Source organism: Patagioenas fasciata, chromosome 1 (genome assembly GCF_037038585.1).
Source record: "Patagioenas fasciata isolate bPatFas1 chromosome 1, bPatFas1.hap1, whole genome shotgun sequence".
In the NCBI taxonomy this organism is placed as follows: Eukaryota; Metazoa; Chordata; class Aves; order Columbiformes; family Columbidae; genus Patagioenas; species Patagioenas fasciata.
Genome location: NC_092520.1, coordinates 92,403,626 through 92,425,768, shown reverse-complemented (window position 1 = coordinate 92,425,768; position 22,143 = coordinate 92,403,626). Strand labels below are relative to the sequence as shown.

The 22,143-nt window shown below is 37.6% G+C and overlaps 1 protein-coding gene across 9 annotated transcripts in view; it reads right to left on the bottom strand.

Moving 5' to 3' along the window:
- Positions 1 to 22,143, bottom strand: part of ITSN1 (intersectin 1) — a 144,197-nt gene that overhangs the window by 16,271 nt on the left and 105,783 nt on the right. For 8 of the 9 annotated variants that reach the window (XM_071810686.1, XM_071810678.1, XM_071810709.1 and 5 more), the window contains 6 exons: positions 21,225 to 21,346; positions 17,884 to 18,001; positions 13,706 to 13,897; positions 2,874 to 2,995; positions 1,872 to 1,978; positions 360 to 543 (listed from right to left, as the gene is read on the bottom strand). In XM_071810686.1, the coding sequence (XP_071666787.1) occupies positions 360 to 543; positions 1,872 to 1,978; positions 2,874 to 2,995; positions 13,706 to 13,897; positions 17,884 to 18,001; positions 21,225 to 21,346 (845 nt within the window). Of the gene's footprint in view, positions 1 to 359; positions 544 to 1,871; positions 1,979 to 2,873; positions 2,996 to 11,006; positions 13,387 to 13,705; positions 13,898 to 17,883; positions 18,002 to 21,224; positions 21,347 to 22,143 lie in introns of those variants that run through there. The other variant, XM_071810724.1, reaches the window with a different exon arrangement.

The window sequence follows — 22,143 nt, the reverse complement described above, 5'->3', positions numbered from 1 at the left end:
TCTTCTTGGATCACAAACACTGTCAGTGCAGTAGAATTTCTTGTATTTTTACAACATGTTTTTACCTGACTTGCCTGTACAAGAGAAGGGCCTCTTACTTATCCAGTACTCATTGTTTGTTACTGTCCCAGCATTTTACAGCAAAACCATCATTAAACAAAGTATTTAATGGCTCTATAGTTGTTTGAAAAAATGTATTCCTTCAGTGAAAACGTGTACTCCTTCAATGAATGCTTGACTCTGAAGATTCCTCATCCTAGCCCAACACAGAGCACTATTTGAGACTGTTTTGCAAAGCAGCAAAACAATGCACTAAATTTACTGTGTACAAAATTTACGGTGATTGTTTCTTTCCTTACTTTAACAAACTCCTTGAACTCGGGGACTTCATCTGTCTTCTGCTGGATGAGTGCTGCCCCGTTGAGCTGGCAGCTACAGAACCGAATGTAAGGCTGCATGTGTGGCAGCTGAGCTGTCAGTATGTCACCAATCATTTTCACCGGCATCTTCTCTCCAGACATCTTCTTACGCACACGCAGAGCCCTAAACATGAAAAGGTCACGTGTGTTTTATAAGCAGACCACTAAGGAATGACTCCTCATTCATGAAATGAATGGTTTGATTATTATTCATTATTGACACAAAGGGACCCCTGAATAATAAAAAGGTCAGCCTTAAGATTTATTGCATACTGTAAGAATACAATAACCAAGATTGCGCCCTCAGCCAACAATGTTTTTCCCTGTTGTGGCCATCAAACTGTGATCAGGCTTTAACTTAATGCAATCCTGGATTAGACACAACATAAAAAGGAATGTTATTTCCTTTTTTATTAGTTTAGAAAGAGAGTAACAGATATGCTTTTGAATGAGGGATAAAACCCTTACCACCACTTGAAGCCCAGAGCTACTTCTAGTTTTTAGCCTGGTTTCCTAAGGAAAAGAAGCTTATCAGCATCGAGCTGTCTGCCTTTGTCCTATCGCTGTCATAACTTATCAACTTGGGGGCCACTTTCAAACACATTTCACAAAAGAGGAGATCTAAAATCCCCGTAAGTTCAACAAAAATTAGCAGCTCAGTAAGGAGAAAAAGAACTTTTTATTTTTATTTATTAATCTTCTTGCTGATGAAGATGCAGGTTTAATTCAATGCTTGCTCTTTTTTTCTGGCAACAGCCAGATGAGCAATTTGCTTCCAAACCAGCCGCAGCATTTACTGTGTCTTGCTGAAGCAGCAGGGGTGGGTGAGAAGGATACAAGTAGGAAAGATTGGATCCATCAGAGGCCACAGAGAATGAAGAGATAAATATGGGTATTTGCACTGTGTGGAGTTTCATGGTAGAGAGTTGGGCTTGCAGTAGTTGGAGACTTTGGAAGGAAGGGTGCAAGGTACACTGGACACAAATCCATAGGAAGCCAGGCTTTGTCGGGGTCGCTTCTCACAGAACAGCTCATTCAGGTGCTGTAAGCCGACAATAACTAAAAGAATACGGTACCTAATTAAGCGCGAGGGAAGCAGAGCCTGCTGTGCCTTGTTTTGCATTCATGGACAACAAGACTGGAACTGGGTATGGGCTGTGACCAAGGAAGTTAAAGTCTGCGAAAGGACCTTGGGCAGCCCTGGTGGGCACCGCTCTTCAGGAGAGGTTGATCTTTCCTTCTGGAGTGCGTGCACAGCCAGAGCAAAGCAAGTGCAAATACTTACTCAGCAAAGAACTGCTGGATTTTTCTCAACAACAAGTCACAGCAAATGTTAATATTTTGCTTTGGTTACTACTTGCATAAGTGGTAAATATTTTCATGCAGCTAAAAGGAGAGGTGGGGGAGAGGCCCATGATTTTGTTATTGCCAAGTACGGGGAAAAAAACTTACTTCAGTAGTTTTATATTGCACATAATCAGCTCCTTCCAATTAACAAAAATCATAGCAACTTCTTTTTCTGTTAGCAGCTCAGATTCCATTAGTGGTTTCTGGAAGATCTATGGATTCAGAAAATTAAGCAATTCAGAAAGTATATGTAAATATAATTGAAGTGACTAAGACTGATGATGCTCATTTCTTTAGTCTGAAGGTGAGAAAACTACACACCAGAGTAGCACTTGACACTCAGTAGAACAGCCTTCAAACATGTGCTGTGCCCTAGAGAGCCATAGGGTTCTCTGATAATATGTTTGTAAGCAGCAAATGGCTTTAAAAGAGAATACTCTCAATTTGTGTTGGTGGTGTTAACTACCATCTGGATAATCTGTTTGAAACTTGGGATTTCTGGCCAGAGGTCTCCTGCAAAATATCCCAGGATTTACTTTGAAAATACAGCTGAGAATATATTTTACTTTGGATTCAATTATCAAAGTTCTAATTTGTCTCATAGTGTCTCAGGTTTGGATATCTCGACCTCTTTTCCAAAAGAGGGCTTTCCCTCTCTGTCAAAAGAATTGCCAAAGTCAGTTGCCTGTACTCATTCCCTTTTTTTCCCCCACATAATACATTTACCTTGCAACATATAAAGAAAATCAAAGTAAGTGATAACTGAGTGCCACTGTGTGAATGTGGAAAATGTGCTTCAAGCTTTAAGAACTTATACATGAGAAATAACATTCAAAATCAGGAGCAAAAAGGGTTTACCAGAATGAAAGTTTAAACATCAGTGTTTTGGGAATAGTAACACAAGGGTTTAATGTTAGTTGCACCCACACCCATATAAACATGCATATATATCTATATACCTATATAGATACGAAAATTTAATACAGATTATTCCTAGGAAGGCAAACATGGCAGTGATAAAAAATCAGTTTGCAAGGTGAAATTAATGATTCACTTTGAAAAGATGAGTGACTAAAACCTGCCCCTAAAACTGCTGTGTTGTCTTACCTCTGTGACCAACTGCAGGTCATTGACATAGTTCTCTTCTGTGACAATGAGCTCATGGATGTATCCCTGCCTTTTTCTTTCAGTAGGTGTCAACATATCCAGAAGATGCAAGTCTGCACACCCTGGAAAACACAAAAGGATCCTAGATTTTACTTACAGTCATTTGCAAATTGATTCAGATCTGTAGTTCAGGTAACTGAACAGTAACTACTGCCTGTTCAGTTCACTTAATCATTATTCATGCCATGGCACACACCAACAATGCCTAATCTCTAAGTGACTCAAAACATTGTATTTAACACCTTTGATTTTCTAAAAACTCAAGACCATTTCTAAGTGCTAACTTTTCTCCGGTGGCAAAGCTTAAAAGTCCCCCTCACCATCACCTGCCCATTTCCAACCTCACCATGAAGTTCACTGTCACCTTTAGTTGTGTTATTCAACTGCAGCCACACAGAAAACCAAATCCCTAGATGGATTGCTGTCAATAAAAAGGGGGATAAGACTTCATCTGGTATTACTGCAGAAGAAAATTTAGAGATATCCTAAAAGGGAACAGAATTAGGAAACAGTGCTATAGTGACCTTAATCCTCTGATGGGCAGTTAGGAATTCTCTATAAGCTCTCAGCTTATTTATACTCTCAATTCAAGGTTGGCCTTTATCCTCCTAGTCAAAGTAGACATCCTAATCAATAAGGTACTGCAAAGCCTAATTACTTCTTCACACTTCAATTAAAAAGTCCTTCTAAATATTGAAGGGCTTGAGCCAGAACACATGAAGCTCAGCAGAGATTGCTCTGCAGATTTCGCTAACTTATAGGCCAAGCCAAAGTGGTTGATTATTGTTATCCTTTATTTTAAAGGCATAGGGAAAGTTTGTAACTAAGAACTCATCTTCTATCAGTTTTGTTCTCGAGTTTTTGCAACTCACCTCCCTTGTGTTTATCCTCTGTAGATGCAAGAAATTTTGTATAAATTCTAGAATCTCAAATTTTATTTTCTATTCTGAATTAGAACTGAATATTTAATTACAATTTTTTCTGTAAGCCAGTATTTTTGAGTTTAGCTTAAGTAAATTCTTCTGAGACTGTCAAGCAGAATGTTTTATTCCAGTTTCACTTTTAAAATTACTTTTTTTACTTTTCTGCATAAACTAAAATGCATTTCAAAAAGCAAAGGTGATTTCAAACAGGTTGAAAACATTTTGCTTTAAAAACGTACTATTTACAACTATTTCTAAACAATCAAAATTCTTCAGTTTAATTCTTTCCGTCACCCTTCAGGGAAGTACGGACAAATTCACTATATTGCCCATTGAAACAAACTTTTCTTACGGAAAAAGTTCTGCCTGAAAAATATTCGAGCGGACCTTCACTTCATGGTGTTTAAAATGGTCAAGGCTTTGTTTTACGTTGTTCATCAGCATTAACAATAACACCAACCTACTGAGATCTGAGAGGAATGTTTTTAGATCAGATATTCTCATACACTTTCACAAAGGGAACCGCTGCTGCTCCTAATCAAAGCACACCCCGGACAACTCTTTCAGCTCTTTGCATAACAAGTTAATACTTAGTATTTACTGCATTTTCAGCTTCCCGAATGTAACTCAGAAGCTGATTCTGCACTCTGTCATTAGCAGGGTCCACATGTATCACCATTAAGTTTTTAATGGACTGCCTTCAACTGCTGCTTCAAGTAATCTGTGCTCCAGAAAAGGTAATTAGAGAGAAAGAGAGGGAGAGCAAAAGAGGGGCGGGGGGGGAAGGGAGGGAGGAATATAGATACAGACAGTCAAGGTAGTTTCCTCTACAATTAAGAAGCTAAGAACAGATCAGACTGGAAGCATAAACATACTGACAACACTCGTTTGAGACACAGTACATTGGAGTCCTTCAGAAGATGTAGTTGAAACTTTGCTTGAAATAAGAAATAGGTTTTGAGAATTATCAGTGTTATGCCAAAATAATCAAAGCACTAGGCATATTTCAAAAGTCAGCAGTTTAACTTCTCTTTAATAACTGGCTGCTTTCAGGACTTTTTCTTAGTTGCCATATAAATCAGAGGTCTAATAAGCAGAACTAGTTCTCCCCATGCACTGTCAGCTTCATTAAAAGCAAAAAAAGTGTTTAATTACTTTTCTCCAAGGACTGGGGGAAGTTTACTTTTCAAAGATGCTGATGACCTTGGTTTGAAGTGAGGTTTCCAACCACCAACCTTTTAGAGGAAGCATTTAACATTTTGAATCAATGTATTTTAGTGGTCAGCTGGCCAGCCAGCTTGGATGTAAATGGACTACTCTGAACTTCAACAAATGGTCTACTTTTGAACGCTCAATATTTGGGAAAATGGCCTGCTTCAATCCGAGCAGAACACGCATGGGGCACTTTTCTGATACGGGATTTTCTTCATGAGTTGCACAAGTACAAAGATGTTTCTTGTCTTTGTATTAAAAACACCAAAAAAGAACTGGGTTCCTTTCCAAGTGGAAATGTCAGGCCATGGGGCTCTAGCTAGTTTTTCATGGACATCAAAGTACTGTGCAAAGTACTTTTATGAACACCTACATTCCACTTGCAGCTGTAATAACATCATTCATTCATTCATTTCACTAAGGGACTCCTGCTAGGGGCTAGAAACCGCCTTTGATATCAGACATTTCCACCAATAGATAGAAAATCTCTGCTGTGGGTAAAGCATGGGATCTTACCTTGGCGTAGAATTGGTTAATGTTTCTAACTTAAAGCACACGGATAGTCCCTTGTGCATACAGGGATCTGGGCACTTAAAGCACTGGCGCTGGTCTTTTCAGTTACTGAGTGCCCCATCCTTTCATGTTTTCTCTCCTGCTCTGAGAAATTAGAGTGTTTGATTCCATCTGGAAGGTGTCAAATTTGAATCTCAAGCTACGAACAACCCAGTAAACTCAGAAAATAATGGGGAAATTGCAACAGCAAACTTTATACTTTATATTACTGTACATATGTTTATATGTTGTGTATATATATATATAGTATGCATATATGTTTATATTACCGTGAATATGCTAATTTCTGTCCTTTAATTGAATAACCAGTATGATCCCAAGCAGCAGCATTTGCACACGCTCACCAGATTGGTTACTCTGTCTGGACTTACAGAACCAACATACCATAGCTGTAACTAGAAATCCATGCTTTGACCTCCTGCCACCACAGGACCTGTAGGGCTAAGGGATTGTAGAAATGTAAAAAAAAAAAAACCCAAACCAAATATCATTCTAAGGCGAAAACTTGGTGTTCCTTTTCCTTCCAAAGTCAGCCCTGAAAATATGGGTCTTACAAGCTAACCTCTAAGCTTGAAAGCAATATGCGAGAAATGCTGCTTTTTCAGAAGGAAGATTTTGCTGTGGAACTCATTGTTCTATGTACATCAGTGCAACTTCTGATTTCTTCTAATTCAGGGAGATTTTCTTAACAATGTAACTGCCAGATTTCACTGTAAACCTCATGCTGGCCTAGTCCATAATGACATGATCAGAGTAGACAGAAGTCCGTTCTTTAATATGGAACCAAAACCAATAAATATTTATGTCAACTTTTCCTCCAGAACCTTAAGTGGGGAGAAATAGCACTCCTGGCACTATGATAGCATTCCTTCACTCAAACTACAGCATTTCATCATTCACTCTCCTTATCAACGAGCTTCAAACGCAACCACCAATTTCCCATTAATATCTTGTGGGCCGGACCCTCCACTGAGAGACCACTTCAGGCTTTTGCTGAGGACAGCACAGAGTCTGATCAAACACATCTCTCCATCTCAAGCTCCTGTGATGCAAAATTCCGTTTCACAGCCATTTTCAACGATTTCAGCATGCTTAGAATTTCTCAGCTGGACTAGTATGTCCAATTTTGTTAGAGCAGAGCATTTCCCTCTGGGACAGATGGAAGTAGGATCTAGAAACAGGTCTGGAAAGTCCCACTTGTAAAATATCAAGCATTATTTTGTTTTTGCCAAGACCAGTCACCACCAATATATGTGCCTCCTCCCCCTGTTCACACCAGTCAGCTATCATCAGATGGAGGGATTGCCATTGCTGGTCCACACAGCACAAGCAAGAGACTTAAGGACCTTGGGTAACAATTTTAATTTTCCATTTTTTCTTTTTAATTCTAGAATATGCCTGATTACTAAAGGCAGGCTTTGCAGTCCTCAACAACATACACTTGTGATACACTACCTGCATCTTCATTTTGCACTAGCAAAATATTTCTTCAATGTTTTAGGTTAATACCTTCTTTTCTATGAAAAGAAAATGTTTTAGTATTCAACCAAGGGAAGAAGGGGAAGACAACAGGTGAGAGAGTTGAGAAAGAAATCTGATAAATCCTTTCAGAAAAAACCAGAACATATCTATGACTCCCTTTCCAGAACCTGCTTGGGGAGAGGAAAATTCTACACGTGAGGGCATAGCTGCATCTAAATATATAAATTCTCAGAGTTAACCATTTCCTGGTCTGGTTTATCTCACATCAGGTAACTTTAAATCTCACCTCTGAATTATGATCCAGGACCTATCTTGAGCCCCTGACCACTCACTGTACAGTAACAGCAAATCAGTCAAGAGCATCAGCCACAGATGCAAGCAGAAGCAACTGCACAGTCCAATTTTACATTGTCTTCCGCAAAACTAAAGATGCTACAGAGGTACTTCACTTGGAGTCAGAAATGTGGTAACTAAATGTAGTATTCTAAAAGTTAAAATACAATATTTTATTATTTTTTTTACTCTCTTGACCAGACCTCCAGCTATCATCTTTCCCGACTTCAGGTTTTCCTCCAAAAAAGAAAAGAACTAAATCGAAGAAATCAAACCAGATTGATTTTGACACTCATCTGGATCCAGAATTACTCCAACATATGAAACAATTCAGCAAAGAAAACTTCACTTGGCAGAGACGAGCGTGATGGAAAAAACACTAATCGGGTTTCAGCTATCTAGGCCTGGACACAGAAAACCATTATCACAGAACCATAGAACAGTCTGGGTTGGAAGGGACTTTCATAGCCCATCTAGTCCAATCCCCCTGCAACGAGCAGGGACATCTTCAACCAGATCAGATTGCTTAGAGCCCCATCCAGCCTGGTCTTGAATGTCTCCAGGCATGGGGCATCCACCACCTCTCTGGGCAACCTGGGCCAGTGTTTCACCTCCCTCATTGGAAAAAATTTCTTCCCTCATGTCTGGCCTTAATCTCCCCTCTTTTAGTTTAAAAGCATTACTCCTTGTCCTATAACAGGCCCTGCTGAAAGGTCCCTCTCCAGCTTTCCAGTAGGCAACCTTTTAAGTACTGGAAAGCAGCTCTAAGGTCTCCCTGGAGCCTTCTATTCTCCAGGCTGAACAACCCCAACTCTCTCAGCCTGTCCTCACAGGAGAGGTGCTTCAGCCCTCTGATCATCTGTGGCCCTGATCTGAGTCCAGTTCAGCCCAGCACTTTGCTGGCACTGGAATTGCTTCCCAGCTCTGGCGAGTACCAGCTGGGCTGGCAGCACCAGGTCATCACTCTGTGGGTACAAGCCTGTGCCATGACAGACCAAACACACAAGCGAGGAACTGAAAGGCACACACAGGCCCGGAGCTCCCCTCCTGCGGCCAGGGCCAGCTGCAGCTGAGGGGTCAGCCTCAAAAAAGTAGGTAAGGCATGAAGAAACAAATGAGGAGCTCATGTTAGAAAGTGCAGCCAAATCCCGTGATCAAGGAGCACCATAAGGCCACAAGGAATCCAACACGTTCTAAAAGCTCAATGCCCACTTGCTGTAGGACAACTACCTTGAGTATAAACATATTTCCACCTATAGGCACTAACAGCTACCTTTTCCATTAAATGCTTAATTATAAGTATCCTATAGGATTAAACTTGTTCTAAAATCTGACTTCTTACTCTGTGTTGCTCCACAGGATTAATAAAAGTTACAGAAGAGTTATAGGTTTAATCCAAATTAGTTTCTGGCTCTACACAGACATTGTACTCTGAATTTTTTTGCTGAGGGCTACAGGGTTAGTTCTTGGGCTTCATTTTTAAAAAAAAAAGTTTCCAAAGTAAGATGTGTGGAAAGGGAAGAGAAATCAAACAGCTACAAAACTTGCTGTAACAAGCAATAGAAATTCGTTTTACATACCAGAATTAATGTTTACGGATACTATTAATGTTACTAGGTTACACCGGACAGTTAAGATAACTCTCGCAATTTCTCCTCACATGGACAATAATTCAAATTTAATCCTTATTGATGGCAAAGTACTCCTTTGCAAGCTATCAAACAACAAATACAAAAGCCCATAAGGTCTACATGCAGGAAATTAAGTTTTTGTGAAAATAATTTACATTTTTAACTGTATCCAGGGCAATCTTCTGTAAACATTCTCTCAGGGTTTGGAATCAAAAGGTCACCTTAGCCCTGTGGTTTAGGTAACTACCAGCTTGTTATTCAGTTGTCTGTGTGTATGCACTTAGCTTACAATTCAACTGATCAAATAATATTTGAGATTGGTTGTTCCTGGACTTACCAAAGTTGCCTAAAAAAAAAAAAAGAGTTAAAATAAGCCATTTATTGTAAACCGAAGAGGATTCCATATAAGGAGCTATTTAATAAGAAGATAAATAGCTGGAATCAATAATCACAAAGAACTAAAAAGAACTGCTTTAAAAACAGAGAACAAAACCAGAACATGCAGTTCTGTTGCCATGCGCGAAGGTTATGGTAATAGGTAATTTTAAAATGTGTTCAGTGAGCTCACAGGGACTGAAAGAGATGCTACCAAAGCTCCAGAAGAATTGAGATTTAAATAAAATTCATTCTGAATAAAAAGCCAAGTGTTTTCTATAAACCTGCATTTCAGACTCCGAGTTGTCTTGGACACAGTTAAGGTATTGGAATTGATATTAACAAATTCCTGGAAAGAACACCCATGGGAATTCTTTCTGAGCAGCTGAATACAGAGGAAATTCCTCTCAAGGTAAACAGAAAAACTGTGAAGAAAAAAAACCCATCACCACCCGGAGTGGTCTTTAAATCCTGTCTCTTCTATATCCCTCAAGTGACAGTTCCTTTTCCTGAGCTCCTGTGCAAAGGGAAAAAATACCTCACAAATGAAAATTAAGAATGCATTTGATTGACTAGGCAGCAGTCAGACTGCTCTTTTTCTTAGTGTTGACTTATAAGACAAAACGGAAAATAATCTGAACAGCTTCTCAGTTTTGTCTGTGAAAATCTTGTTTCAGCCTTGACAGTGGCTACTGCTTGCTGGCTTTGCAGCCACAAATACAGGGACTGAAGGAGCAAGAGCGTGGGCACATTTCCATCACAAGGTACATTATTTTTTTAAATACGTTCGCCTGTTGCAGTCCAGATCTGCAGCTTTGAGAGGGGACCATGTGCATTAGGAGGTTAAACATCTTTTCAGATGAACAAGGAAGGAGGAGAGAGGGTCAAAACTGGATTGAGACACCACCTTGAAAAACTACTGTTTTGATGGAAATAATCAATTTTCTTTATTAAAGAATCGCTTTCATACTCCTCTTTATCTCATATATATATGTGTATGTATATATATGTATATATAACAAAAATCCAGACAGGTAAGAAAGAATAAGTGCAATATCTTGTTCCCTGCTATTCAAGGGAAATAACTGATTATGAGGAAAACTAAACGCTACCATGCCAAGCTATAGTAATACACTTAAGAACTTAATAATTGAGTAAATAAACATTATAGGTATTTCAACAATTCAAGTCTATATAAGCCCAAATGCTTCAAGTATCTCTGCCTAGGACATTTTAAACATGTTTTGAGGTTTTTGTGAGTTAACTCTTCTCAACAACAGAATGAAAGATAAAGCTGTTGCTCTGTTGAGTAACACACAGTACTCGTCTGTCTGGGGAGTCCTGGCACAACAGACACCACTGTGCATGTGTGTCTGTCTGTCTGTCTGTACATGTGTATCTACAGAGGGACAACTTCAGGCTGTTCTTTTCCTTTCAGTGGAAAACACCCCAAGAACTTTTAGAACACTGTCACTTCGAAAACCTTTTGTGAGACACCACCCTCAGCATTTTTAAAAAGCATGTTAGGAAACATGTAGCCTGCAGATTATAATAATAGCTTTATTTTTCTTCTCATTTGAAGTAATGAAAAAAAAAATCAGCATCTGAATCCCCTATATCCAAAGTATTGCCAGTATTTCAATATGTAGAGAAAGTATGCTTCTGGCCTGAAGTCATAAAAACCAAAATGTCCCTTAGGACAAACACTTCTGGTTAAGTTAGAAATCTTTCAACACAACAGTTCATTATGGGAAATTAGAGATACCCTTTCATTAAAATGACATTTTGATGCATGAAATAGTGGAGAAAAATCTAGCTACATCATTCTCAGTAAGCAAAACAATGGGCACTGAAAATTACAAGTATTACGTTCTGTTCAATTTCTGTCATACTAGGCAGCATTTTTTTTCAGCAACTGGATATGGTGGAGAAGCTTGAGTTTTCTTAAATGGCACAGAGGTAAATGAAAAATTTGTGTGTGTGTGTGTGTGTGTTCAATACTATACTAAAAAGAAAGAAAATCTGTACAACTGTGCACGTTTTAAGACTAGAGCTTCTGGCATAAAACACAGAGTCTAAGCCAAGGTAAACCCATAGTAAATTCTTAATTCATGTACCAGTATAGTGTCAAAAAATATCAACTGATATCTAACACGCAGAAAACACTGAATAAAGAAAGGTGCAAAAGGTTGCAGATAATCATGATCAAGCTGAGTAATTATATTGAAATAATATCCAAAGAAACAAGACAAGTGTCATTCTGAAATAAAACAGGTGGCGTCAGGCTGTTCTGGTGGCAAATTCATTACATGCACTAATGCCACTTGGTGAATTCTGTGTGTACACAGCAACAAGACACACACACACATTTTAGTCTATCTTTTATATGAAGAATTTAATTATCTATACATGTAACTAATTTTAAAGGCTGTATTACAGTTGTTAAAGCTGCAGGTTTTTATATATTTATATAATTTACATTCATATTGATGAAATACTGAAGTGCAATTGAATAAGGAGCTTCACTTGTTCTTTGCACTGCATGACGGGTCAGAAGGAAGGAGATGGGGTAGGATTAGAAACGCTACAACACTGCCAGCATGAAATTTAGAAATATATGAAATACATAAACCAGAACATAACTAAATGTAAAGTAATTAGTAGAACAGCTACATTGTGCTTGAGGCATTGGGAAGGGAGGGTTTCTGCACTAACAGCACCAGGCATTTCATCAAGAGCTTGTAACTAATGCTGGAAAGACAAACATGGCTTAGCTACAGCACACCTACTACATAAACTTCACTGTAAGCTCCATTTAATATTAATTTGTATAAATTCCACAGTCTAGTTTAAAAAATGTAAACATTGGAAATTAATTGCAGGGAGATATTTCTATACATTCTTTCTTGTCAGGAAAATTACTTGTTCAAAATGTGTTGTTCCATAGTCATAAGAAAGTAAAAATGAGAAATCAAACTTCATGTAACCAAGATGAAAATAAAGAAGTTAATGCTCAAATCCCACATGAATGTAGCATTCTATTGATTTCTGATACGAAAACGCAAAAAAAGAAACATCCAAGGCAAACACAAACCAGAGTGTTTTCTAACTGTATGCAGCTACAAGAAATGTGCAAAATAAAATGAACATAACGGGGACAACATTATGCAAGGTAAATATCTCTTGCATTGGAAAGAAGTTAATTTCTTCTCTCCACAATGTGTTACACACTCGATGAGGAACACCTGATACATACAGTACAATAACTACAACAAAATACCTTATCTGTAATTGGGCACATTTAAAGTTCCTTACACTGATTCAACTCCTTCTGTTCTTTTGTAATTAAAAAAAAAAAAAAAAAAAAAAAGACATATTGACAACACTGGACAAGTGAACAATAAAAAAGAAAGATACATAAAGTCTCAAATTTATGGACATTTGGAACAATTTTAATAGCACATGCAGCATTCCTTGATAGTGGGTCTTTTTGCACAAACAAAATTGCAATGAAGAAATTTAACTTCTACTTTTCCTTTAAAAGGCTAAAATACATATTTTAAAATAATTTTTAAACTACTGAAAGCACCTGTGCAAAGGTGAAAAAATTAGTTTGGTAACTATGAAAGCCACAAAAGGACCCACTATCCTCTGATTTTTTTGTGGTTTTTTTGTTTGTTTCATTGTAATTTTGCGTCTATATCTGTAGGTAATTAACTCAAACATTGCGATTACATGCAACTAATGTAAAATGAGGTAAACTGCTCTGCAGTGTGTTCTTCTACTCAGAAGGCAGTAGATGATCATGCTGGAAGCCACATGATCAAGGCTGCATCTCCCATCATCCCTCTGGGCAGTGATATGGGATAGTGGGTCTCTTTGAGGACTTTCAAGCCTGAGTGGGGGATGGACAACATATGATTCCTAGAAAAAGGAGGAAAACAACACATAAGCAAAACAAAACAATGAGCAAATTCAAGCTAGGAAAATGAGTCAGGCATGTAAACAGCATGGTGCAAAAATGATAAAAGGGTAACATGCTACAAAGGGGATGGGAACTAAAAATAAAACAAACATAAAATCAGGTTTGCATTACAGAAGGTCTTCAAAGAGACTTTGACAAGTGCAGCAGTGGCAAGGCTTTGAGTTCTGCAAACCGCAGCAGAATCACAGCAATGCTGCATGTTGCATCTTAAAGTACTACACACAGAGTCACAGCACGGCAGCAGAGAGGGTCACTTACATTGCTGGCTTGGGTCCATGTCTGTTGTCAGCTTCACATAGTTGGACGGAAAGAGACCCACTTGTCCATTCACCTCCCCTTTCCACCAGTCTGGGTCTTCCTTGTTAAGGACGTTTATAATCTGGCCTTTATTGAAGGCCAGCTCATCGTCATTCTGTGCAGTGTAGTCATACATGCCAATGACCTGGCACACTGTAAGATAAAGGGAGAGGTCTGTCGCGCTGGGTACGTTTCAGCAAAACAGAAGCTGCGCATAAACCAACTACGAACCCTACAGATGGCACAGCACAGTTCCGAGACACTGCCCCTTCCTCTGGTGTCCCTTGCCGGTACTTAGCTCAGCCCTCAACAAATGGGCTCAAGGTGATTTAAAAAAAAAAAAAACAAACAACACATTAAAAAAAACCAAAACAAAACAACACCAAGTTTTCCTAGCAGCAGTGCTTTCTCAGTCAGCTTAGCGAGGGGTCAAAATCACCCTCGGGAGGACAGAGTACAGTGGTGCGAACTGAGAACTGTGTAACCTGCCTGGAATTGTACTCCAAGTATTTTTGTTTGGAAGTGCTCAAGAGTAGGAAAAGACTGGAACAATCTGAAATTCTAGCAAGAAGTCAAACACATCAAGGATGTCAGCCTTCTAATGATGCTTTTCTTTCACTTTATTTTTTTTTTTTCCAGAAAAGCACTGAATTTGTTGTACATTTATAAAAATAGGATTTTGCATCCTCACCAACCTGTTCTGAATAGCATCCTTTCCAACAGAAACAGGCAATGGACAGAAAAGTCTGGGAAACTTTAAGTTCCACTACCTGAAGCTTGAAAAAGGCACTTCCAGCACCAGACAGGCTCTACATACCTTTATAATTCAAGAAAAAGGCAACAGTGATATCCTTGTGCTGCCACTGAGACAGTAAGAACACAAAGATCTTGGAAAGTATGAGAAAAACTAAAAAGCATCCTAGGCAACTTAGGCTGTCCCTTTTGCACCACAGGACTGCTTCCAGCAGCCTATTTTCTATTTTCTTAATGTGAAACTCATCAAATCTGACTGGTTCTCAGAATACAGCCATTTCTGTTCAACTATAATAGGGCAGTTACCTTAATTCTCTACAGCAGCAGGACTGTTTATTAAAATACATAATTTATGCTATTTTTTGATGTTTTGTCTATGCCAAGCCACGGGGCTTCTGGTATTATGCCTTTAGACACAAGATTTCTACCTAATTAGCCTTGCTGTCAGGTTCTCTCCATTATATTAATCGTAAAATTTATTTTCATGCTTGTACTCAGCCAGCAACTTATTTAAATTTGTCAAATAGCTCCTATTTTGTTTTTTGTATTTCAGAAATTATTCAACTCCTTTTAGTTAATACATCACGCCTGTTCATAACGATCATAATCAAACTCCACATTTAATGCCACTCTGCCTATGTCTCAATATTTAGCTTTGTTACTTGAAAAAGGGTGAAAGAAAAAAATAAAAAAGGAATTTTAAAAAGGGGCATTCACTGTCATTTGTCACACCTAACACATTATCTAACCAAAGTGTATTTTTCCTTGGCATACCGGAGATACACCAGTATTTCTAATGGGATGTGTATTATGGTGTACTCCTGCTTTAGGTAGTTTTGTGCTAACATAAGTTCAAATGTGTGAACACTACTGATGCTTCACATTTCACTTTAAAGACCTGTGAATCTGTTTTGCAGCATTCTTTTTACAGGTTATTACTAACATTAAGAATGATAAAAAGTTTAAGCTAGACCATACCTGAATAGGTACATTAACAGATTTGTAACCCATTCAAATTTCTTTCAAGAATTTTTCATTTGGATCTTCCTCTTCTACTTCAAAGACTTTTATGGAATTTGGTGCTGTCCAGTAGTATCATCAGAATATTTAAATAGTCCTATTGGATCTCAAGAATCATCTTGAACTTAGGGAGGTAATTTAAAAGATTTCTGGAAGAAACAGGACTCTTCAACTGAATCCAAACCAATGACCTAATCTTTATCTTATTTACAGTTGGCCACAAAGCTTAGAATACACCTTAGTCTTATATAAGCAGCTCTTATAAAATAGTCCCAGCAACAAAGTCATTAATTTATTTTAATTTCCAAAAGCCATTGTTCACTACAGTAGTAAGCTATACCCTACCTTCCCTGAGCTCCAGTGCTTTTCAGCTATTTGTTTCCTTTTAGAAAGATTGTCTATTGATATATACTGGTCTTACTGCAACAGCAGAGGGAATCCAGCGTCTCATGCAACACCCATGATCAGTACAATCTATAACGTCATCTTTCTTTAAACAAGCAGAACGGTTGAAACATGTTTCCCACTATTCCTATATTGTGAAGTTCCTTATGCCTGACTAGCTCCAAGCAGCAGCAATAGTTCTTTTCATTTCTCAACATCAGTAAGGACACATTCGTGACACAAGTTTAGAAGGGAACACACACAAAGCAGTCAGAAATTAAGAAAACCTCGAAGTATAAAGCAAAAGTGTCCATGCAACAGAACTTAAAAGTTGCTGAAGTCATGCAGTTTGCATTACTGTATAGCAGATGGAGAGCATATGCATCAAAACAACATGACAAAAGAAACAGAGGTGCTGACGATCCCAGTTTCTGATGGATCCCCTACCTTCAAAACACAAACAGTAATGGCTCACTCTCAGAACCTTTGTAATGCACCACCCTGGGCATTACTCAACTCTTGTAGATGGTTTCCTTCAGGCTTTCCAGGTTTTTTGATATAGTAAGCCCCCCCCCCAACATACTTGTGTCATGAAGACGTTTCTCAAGCATTAATCTCTTAACCTCTTAGGTTAAACACGTGGTTAGTGAGGCCATCTATCATAATGGAAAGACAAGACTTCTTCTCACCCTCCAAAATGAAAGGTCTACAACAAAGTCTAATTCGATAAAAACGAATGCTGTTAAAATTTTTATGTTCTCTAGGCAATGAAAAAAAGTGCTCAAAAGTTTGTGCTGTAACAGTTTTATTAGCATGTGCAAAAAGTCTCAGACTGTCAAACCTGAAGTAATTAAAAAAAAAAAATCCTATCATATTGCCTTGTAAAAGTATGTCTCAATGCTGAGATACTGTTGTAACTGCAGGGCCCAAACTCATGAGTCTTTATAGAAGTCTGATTTTCTGCATCTTTATGACTAGCAAAGGAGCCAGTTAGCACGATTTTTAACATTTGTGTTCTCCGATTCAGTACTTTTATTATATTTATACCAATGACACATGAAACTAATACCTCAGTATTTTATTCTAGTTCCATAAACTGCATGATAATGCTTCATACACATTTAAAGGAGAAAACTATGCTCATTGACACTTTTTCAGTTTGAAACATTTATTTCATTTTCATGATAGACAGTCAAAAAAATAGCCCAGGGAAGCATCAAGCTTTTGTTCCCTGTCACCCCCAATTAAATGCAAACAGATGACAGACAACCACATCAAGTCTTTGGGTGGCTTATGGAATAAAATACATCCATTCTACATGTTTTTGATTGACAAGAATCCCCTCTAATTAGTACTACATCAACTCACAAGCCCCAAATGGTTTAAGACTGAAACAGTCGCAAGGAACGAACTTTTTGTTCTCAGTCTTCTGTCTGGTTTTATGCCTTGACAGGACTGTTCGATATTGCCTGTGGTGGAGCTGTAACAAATAGCTTTAAAAATATATTGGTCTATTGCTCTTGTATTCTTTCATAAACCTTAAAATAAGCAGCTATTCAGGAGAAAAAGCTACCTCTTCATTTGAGTGGTTTTCTCACACTTCACCTTAGGAAAAATAAAAGGTTGTCTGAGTGAGAGGTGCCTCAACTGCTAAGCCCATGGACCATCCTCAACCTTTACAAATTCCTTTATTGCAGTTAGCGGAAACGAACAAGACTGCTAATTTGAATGTTTTACTCTGCAAGATATAATGTGACAGATGGTTTTTTAACATTAAATAGTTCATACCTGAGGGACCACCAACATAAATATATAGATCAATTGTATGCTTTTTCTTCTTAAACTGGCCCCGCCCACAAACAAAGAGTTTAACTAAAGTGACTAGTATAACAGATACTAAATGTTCTACTGAATATCCATTGTCCTATTGTAAATGACACACATTACAAAAGCAGCTTCGTTAATGCATCCACATCACTTACCTGAAGGTAATGCTGTGGATTTAGGTAGGTCGGTTGGTGTAGTTTTACTGGTACCGGGACTCAAAAGCTTTACGTAATTAGCAGGAAACCATCCTATCTGCCGCTTTTTCCCTCGTGCCTAGTAAAAGAAACAATTCTTTTAAGGGGATTAAGCACATCAATAGATCCTAGGACAAGGTAAATCTGCGAATATTTTAACTACTTGCAGTCACACTATTTTAGAATAAGAAAAATGCATTTCATACGGAAAAAGTCAGTTTTTTTCTGGCAACAGGTTATTATTATAATTCTGTTACGTGAAGTAAGCTTTCATAATAGCTCAACACATCTAAACAGTAGTTATTCTACTACTAGTTTGAGTGATTTTTCACATAATATTGTTCCTACTTCATGTGCTTTATCATTAATACTACAACGCTGATCCTTCTGAAAGATTTCTCCTGATTCTATTTAAAACCTAATTCTAGAATATTAAGCTAGCTATTGCATTGAGTGGCAGGATTTACATGCATTTTCATTATGCAAAGAATTACATTTAAATAGGTACCTTGATTGTGATAGTTTAAATAGAAATTAACAGTTCAAATGACATATTTTATTTTAAAGGAACAGAAATCTAATTTTTTTTATAGTCTCTCCTGCTCAAACAGTATAAACATATGTCACATTAACCAAGTGCTAGAAGAACAGCAAAACATTATGGCAAGAAAAAAAAAGTTGGCAAAGTTTGGATTCGAATACAAAGTACCAAAGCCAGATTCCAATAAAAAAATAAGCTTTGGCAACTACAAATCCATGTGGATAGACACCGTCCAAATGATCCTACTTAACAGATGTTAAAGTTTTGGAAAATACACTAGATGTTCTCATGCCTATCTAACTGGAGAACATAGTACGATAAGGTGGTGCACACATGTCTCAGTGTGCGTGTGGTCCATGTGGATGTGCTGGGAGAGCAGGTGGTCACTGTACACCTGAGAGCCCTGCAGTTTGTAACACAGCTGCAATTAGTCACAGTCAGAGGCAGGATTTTGGAAATGCAGGTCCCATCCAGTGTGACAAAGCTTCTGTCATCCAAGCAGGGCAGGAATTCAACAGAAGTTGCATCCTGTTATTTTGCCAACTGCATTGATCATTGCAAATAGAAGCAGAAGAAAAATCTGTACTTAAGAAAAGTTATTCTAAAACTTTGAATCAAATTTAAGCTTCTACATCTATTAAATCTATGTTAAAATTACTTTTTCTCTTTTTGTGTTGCTAGGATAAGGTTGGAACTTTGGGTATGTAGAATTTTGCCTTTAAAAACAAAATAGATGTTCATTTTAGTGAAAAAAAGGACATCTAACATATATACTATTCTTTAACTACTCTTTCTTCCTCTTTTTCTTTGCTGAAAATGAAAGTACTTGAAAATGAAAATGTATCTAGATAATCCATTTTAAGATATTTTGGAAGACTGCATTAAACATTATAAATGTGTAACGCTTAACACATCCGTCTTCACTCTGATCCGTAAGACAAGTATAATCAAAACTGACTTAAGGTTGAAACTGAACTGTACATATACTTTAAAAAAATCTATCACTTTGAAATTAAATGTATAAAGAGAAGTTAATATTAGTGGCCTTCTCCCAAATCTTGTCATAATTTCACTACTTTGTTCTCTTTTTCTGTTTGTTTGTTTTGGGTTTTTTTGTTTGTTTGTTTGTTTTTGTTTTTTTTTTTTTGTTTGTTTGTTTGTTTGGGGTTTTTTTGGGGGGGTGGGGAGGGGAAAGGGTGGGGTTGGACATTGCAGCTTTTATTTTTAATCAATTCCTTGATCCATTTCACCATACTGCTGCATTAGCCTTTGAGCTCCCACAACAAAGGAACAAGAACTAGTATTAACGGAAGAACTAAAAGAATAAGTAGGGAACTGCTAATGAAGAAAAAAACTACTTGAAAAATCATACACAAGATAATAAGATATTCAAAGCTACAATGAGTATTTACACAACCAAAAATTAATTTTTGAAAAACCTCACATTAGCTGCTAAGTGGTAATAGTGACAGCTCTTGCCCAGTGAAGCTCATTTTCTATTTTGAAATACATTTAATGTGAGACTCTTTTAAAGCTACAAGTTAACATCATCATAAAGGTTAGTGAGAGTGAAAAACCAAAGCAATCCTGGAAGATGATTTCTCAACAAAAGACACGAAAAGTCATCACCAGGAAAGGCAAAAAGGGTAGGTAGTAATGTGGGAAAAACATCTGAGTTAGTTCAAGCACCTGCATAGCAAAACCAAATCAAACATTCTTCATGTAATGTTCCCTGTTTAAAAACAAAAACAAAAACCCAACCCTCATTCAATGGCAGAGAGCATGACTAGAAAAGCCAAAAAAAAAAAAACAAAACAAAACAGAAAAAAGCTTTGCCACTGAAACTCATTGAGAATCAAAACTTCTGAATTGTTAAGTTCTACTCTTAAAAAAAAAAAAAAAAAGGTTAAAATATTTTATTATCTATCATCTTCCAAAACAACATTAAAGCTCTCTCCTATTCAATGCCTGCAACAGACACCCGTCTTTTCACTCTTCTACATTAAACTCAGCTACTGCAGAGATGGAGCCATCAGACTGGTATTCTACACTGTCACATTCAGTAAGCAACCTGAAAAAAAGCAGCCACCACCTTACAAAAACACCGCTGTAAAAGACTTCTTTCAACAAAATGGATAGCCAAACCTTTGGCTGAAGCAATTCAGAAAGCTTCTTAGGAAGATATTCAGGACTGCACACCCCAGTATTTCTTCCACTATGACAATGCGCACCTGTATCAGATGATCTAAATGTGCGTGATACACACGGTCGCTGTTGGAACGGGACACAGGAGCAGACACTGCTGCTCAACCCAGAAGCCCTGTGTGCTCCTGTTGCAGGGCTGCCCTTCCCACCACCTACCAACTGCTTTGTTGTTCACATGAGGATGACTACTGGACACAAGGCTGGGAGGATTCAAAAGCAGCAAAAACAATACACCCTAAAATCCACTCCTTTCTTATATGTGAAGGGCCTCTCCAGGAGAGGGTACAAGGGAGTGGACAGCAGGCTGAGTCTGATCTGTGAGACGGGTGTCCCTTACTTACAATGAGGCAAAATCGCTTCCTCCTGCTGTTCTCCAAAGTTATTTCAGTTTCAGACAACTGGAATGTATGTGTATTTTTGTAAAGGTATTTCATTCATAAATGCTTAAATGCAGAACATTTCCAAAATTATTTATTATTGATGCATTCATAATTTTGAACTATTAAAAAACTACTTTTTAAAATGTGAAATTTTATTTCAAAAAACAGTAACTAACTTGGAGCTCTCCTTCCCACCAGCCACCTGGATTCTTCTTTCTGATAAGAATCAACTGACCAGGAGCAAGAGTAAGCTGTTCTGGACCCGTTGCTGTGTAAGAGGCAATAACTTGGGCAATTTCTGTTGAAGAAGGAGAAGGAAAAAAAAAAAAAAAAAAAAGGTTAATTTGGAAACACCTGAACACATTCTATACAACAGTCTCTGCTATTATTACTGCCATAACATAATCATTTTGAATTTCTTTCTAGAAAATTTTTATCTATTTATGGAGTTCCATGAAAACATGCTGATTATAAAACAAATCAGAAGTTCCCAGTACTACAGGAATCAAACAGATGTGCAGCAGGTCTAAGGCTAGTATATAAAAATATTTGGAATAGAGAAGAAGAATAATGACCATCATTAGAGTTATACAGCTCTTAAAACAAAGTGTTGTTAATACTATTTTCCAAAAAATACATTTTCATAGCCTCAGTTTAGACTAAGCTCCCTAAAAAGAGATACATGTCGCTGACAATATAATGAAGTATAATGAAGTCATTACAGTAATAGAGGTGCAAACTAATGAAAGCCTGCAGAAAAATTCTCACCACTAGACTAGACAAAACAAAACAAAAAAATTTAAAAACATAACAAACAGGATTTCTTTTGAAATCTTATTACATGGTCATTAATACAAAACCAGTGCCTTATTCAATCACCTACAAGGCATGAATCTGATGCGGAGTAACCGTGAGCTCCCTCCATTAAATAAGCCGAAGCAGACAATGCACTTCACTCCATTTTACAGTTGTGGAAAGACAGATGACAACTTAGTCACCCCAAAGTCTGGCAGGGCTAACCCATTTTTGAATCAGTTTGAACTGACCAGAGTTTCTAAGCTGCTGTAGGTATTTTTATGTCCTCCTTATAGATTT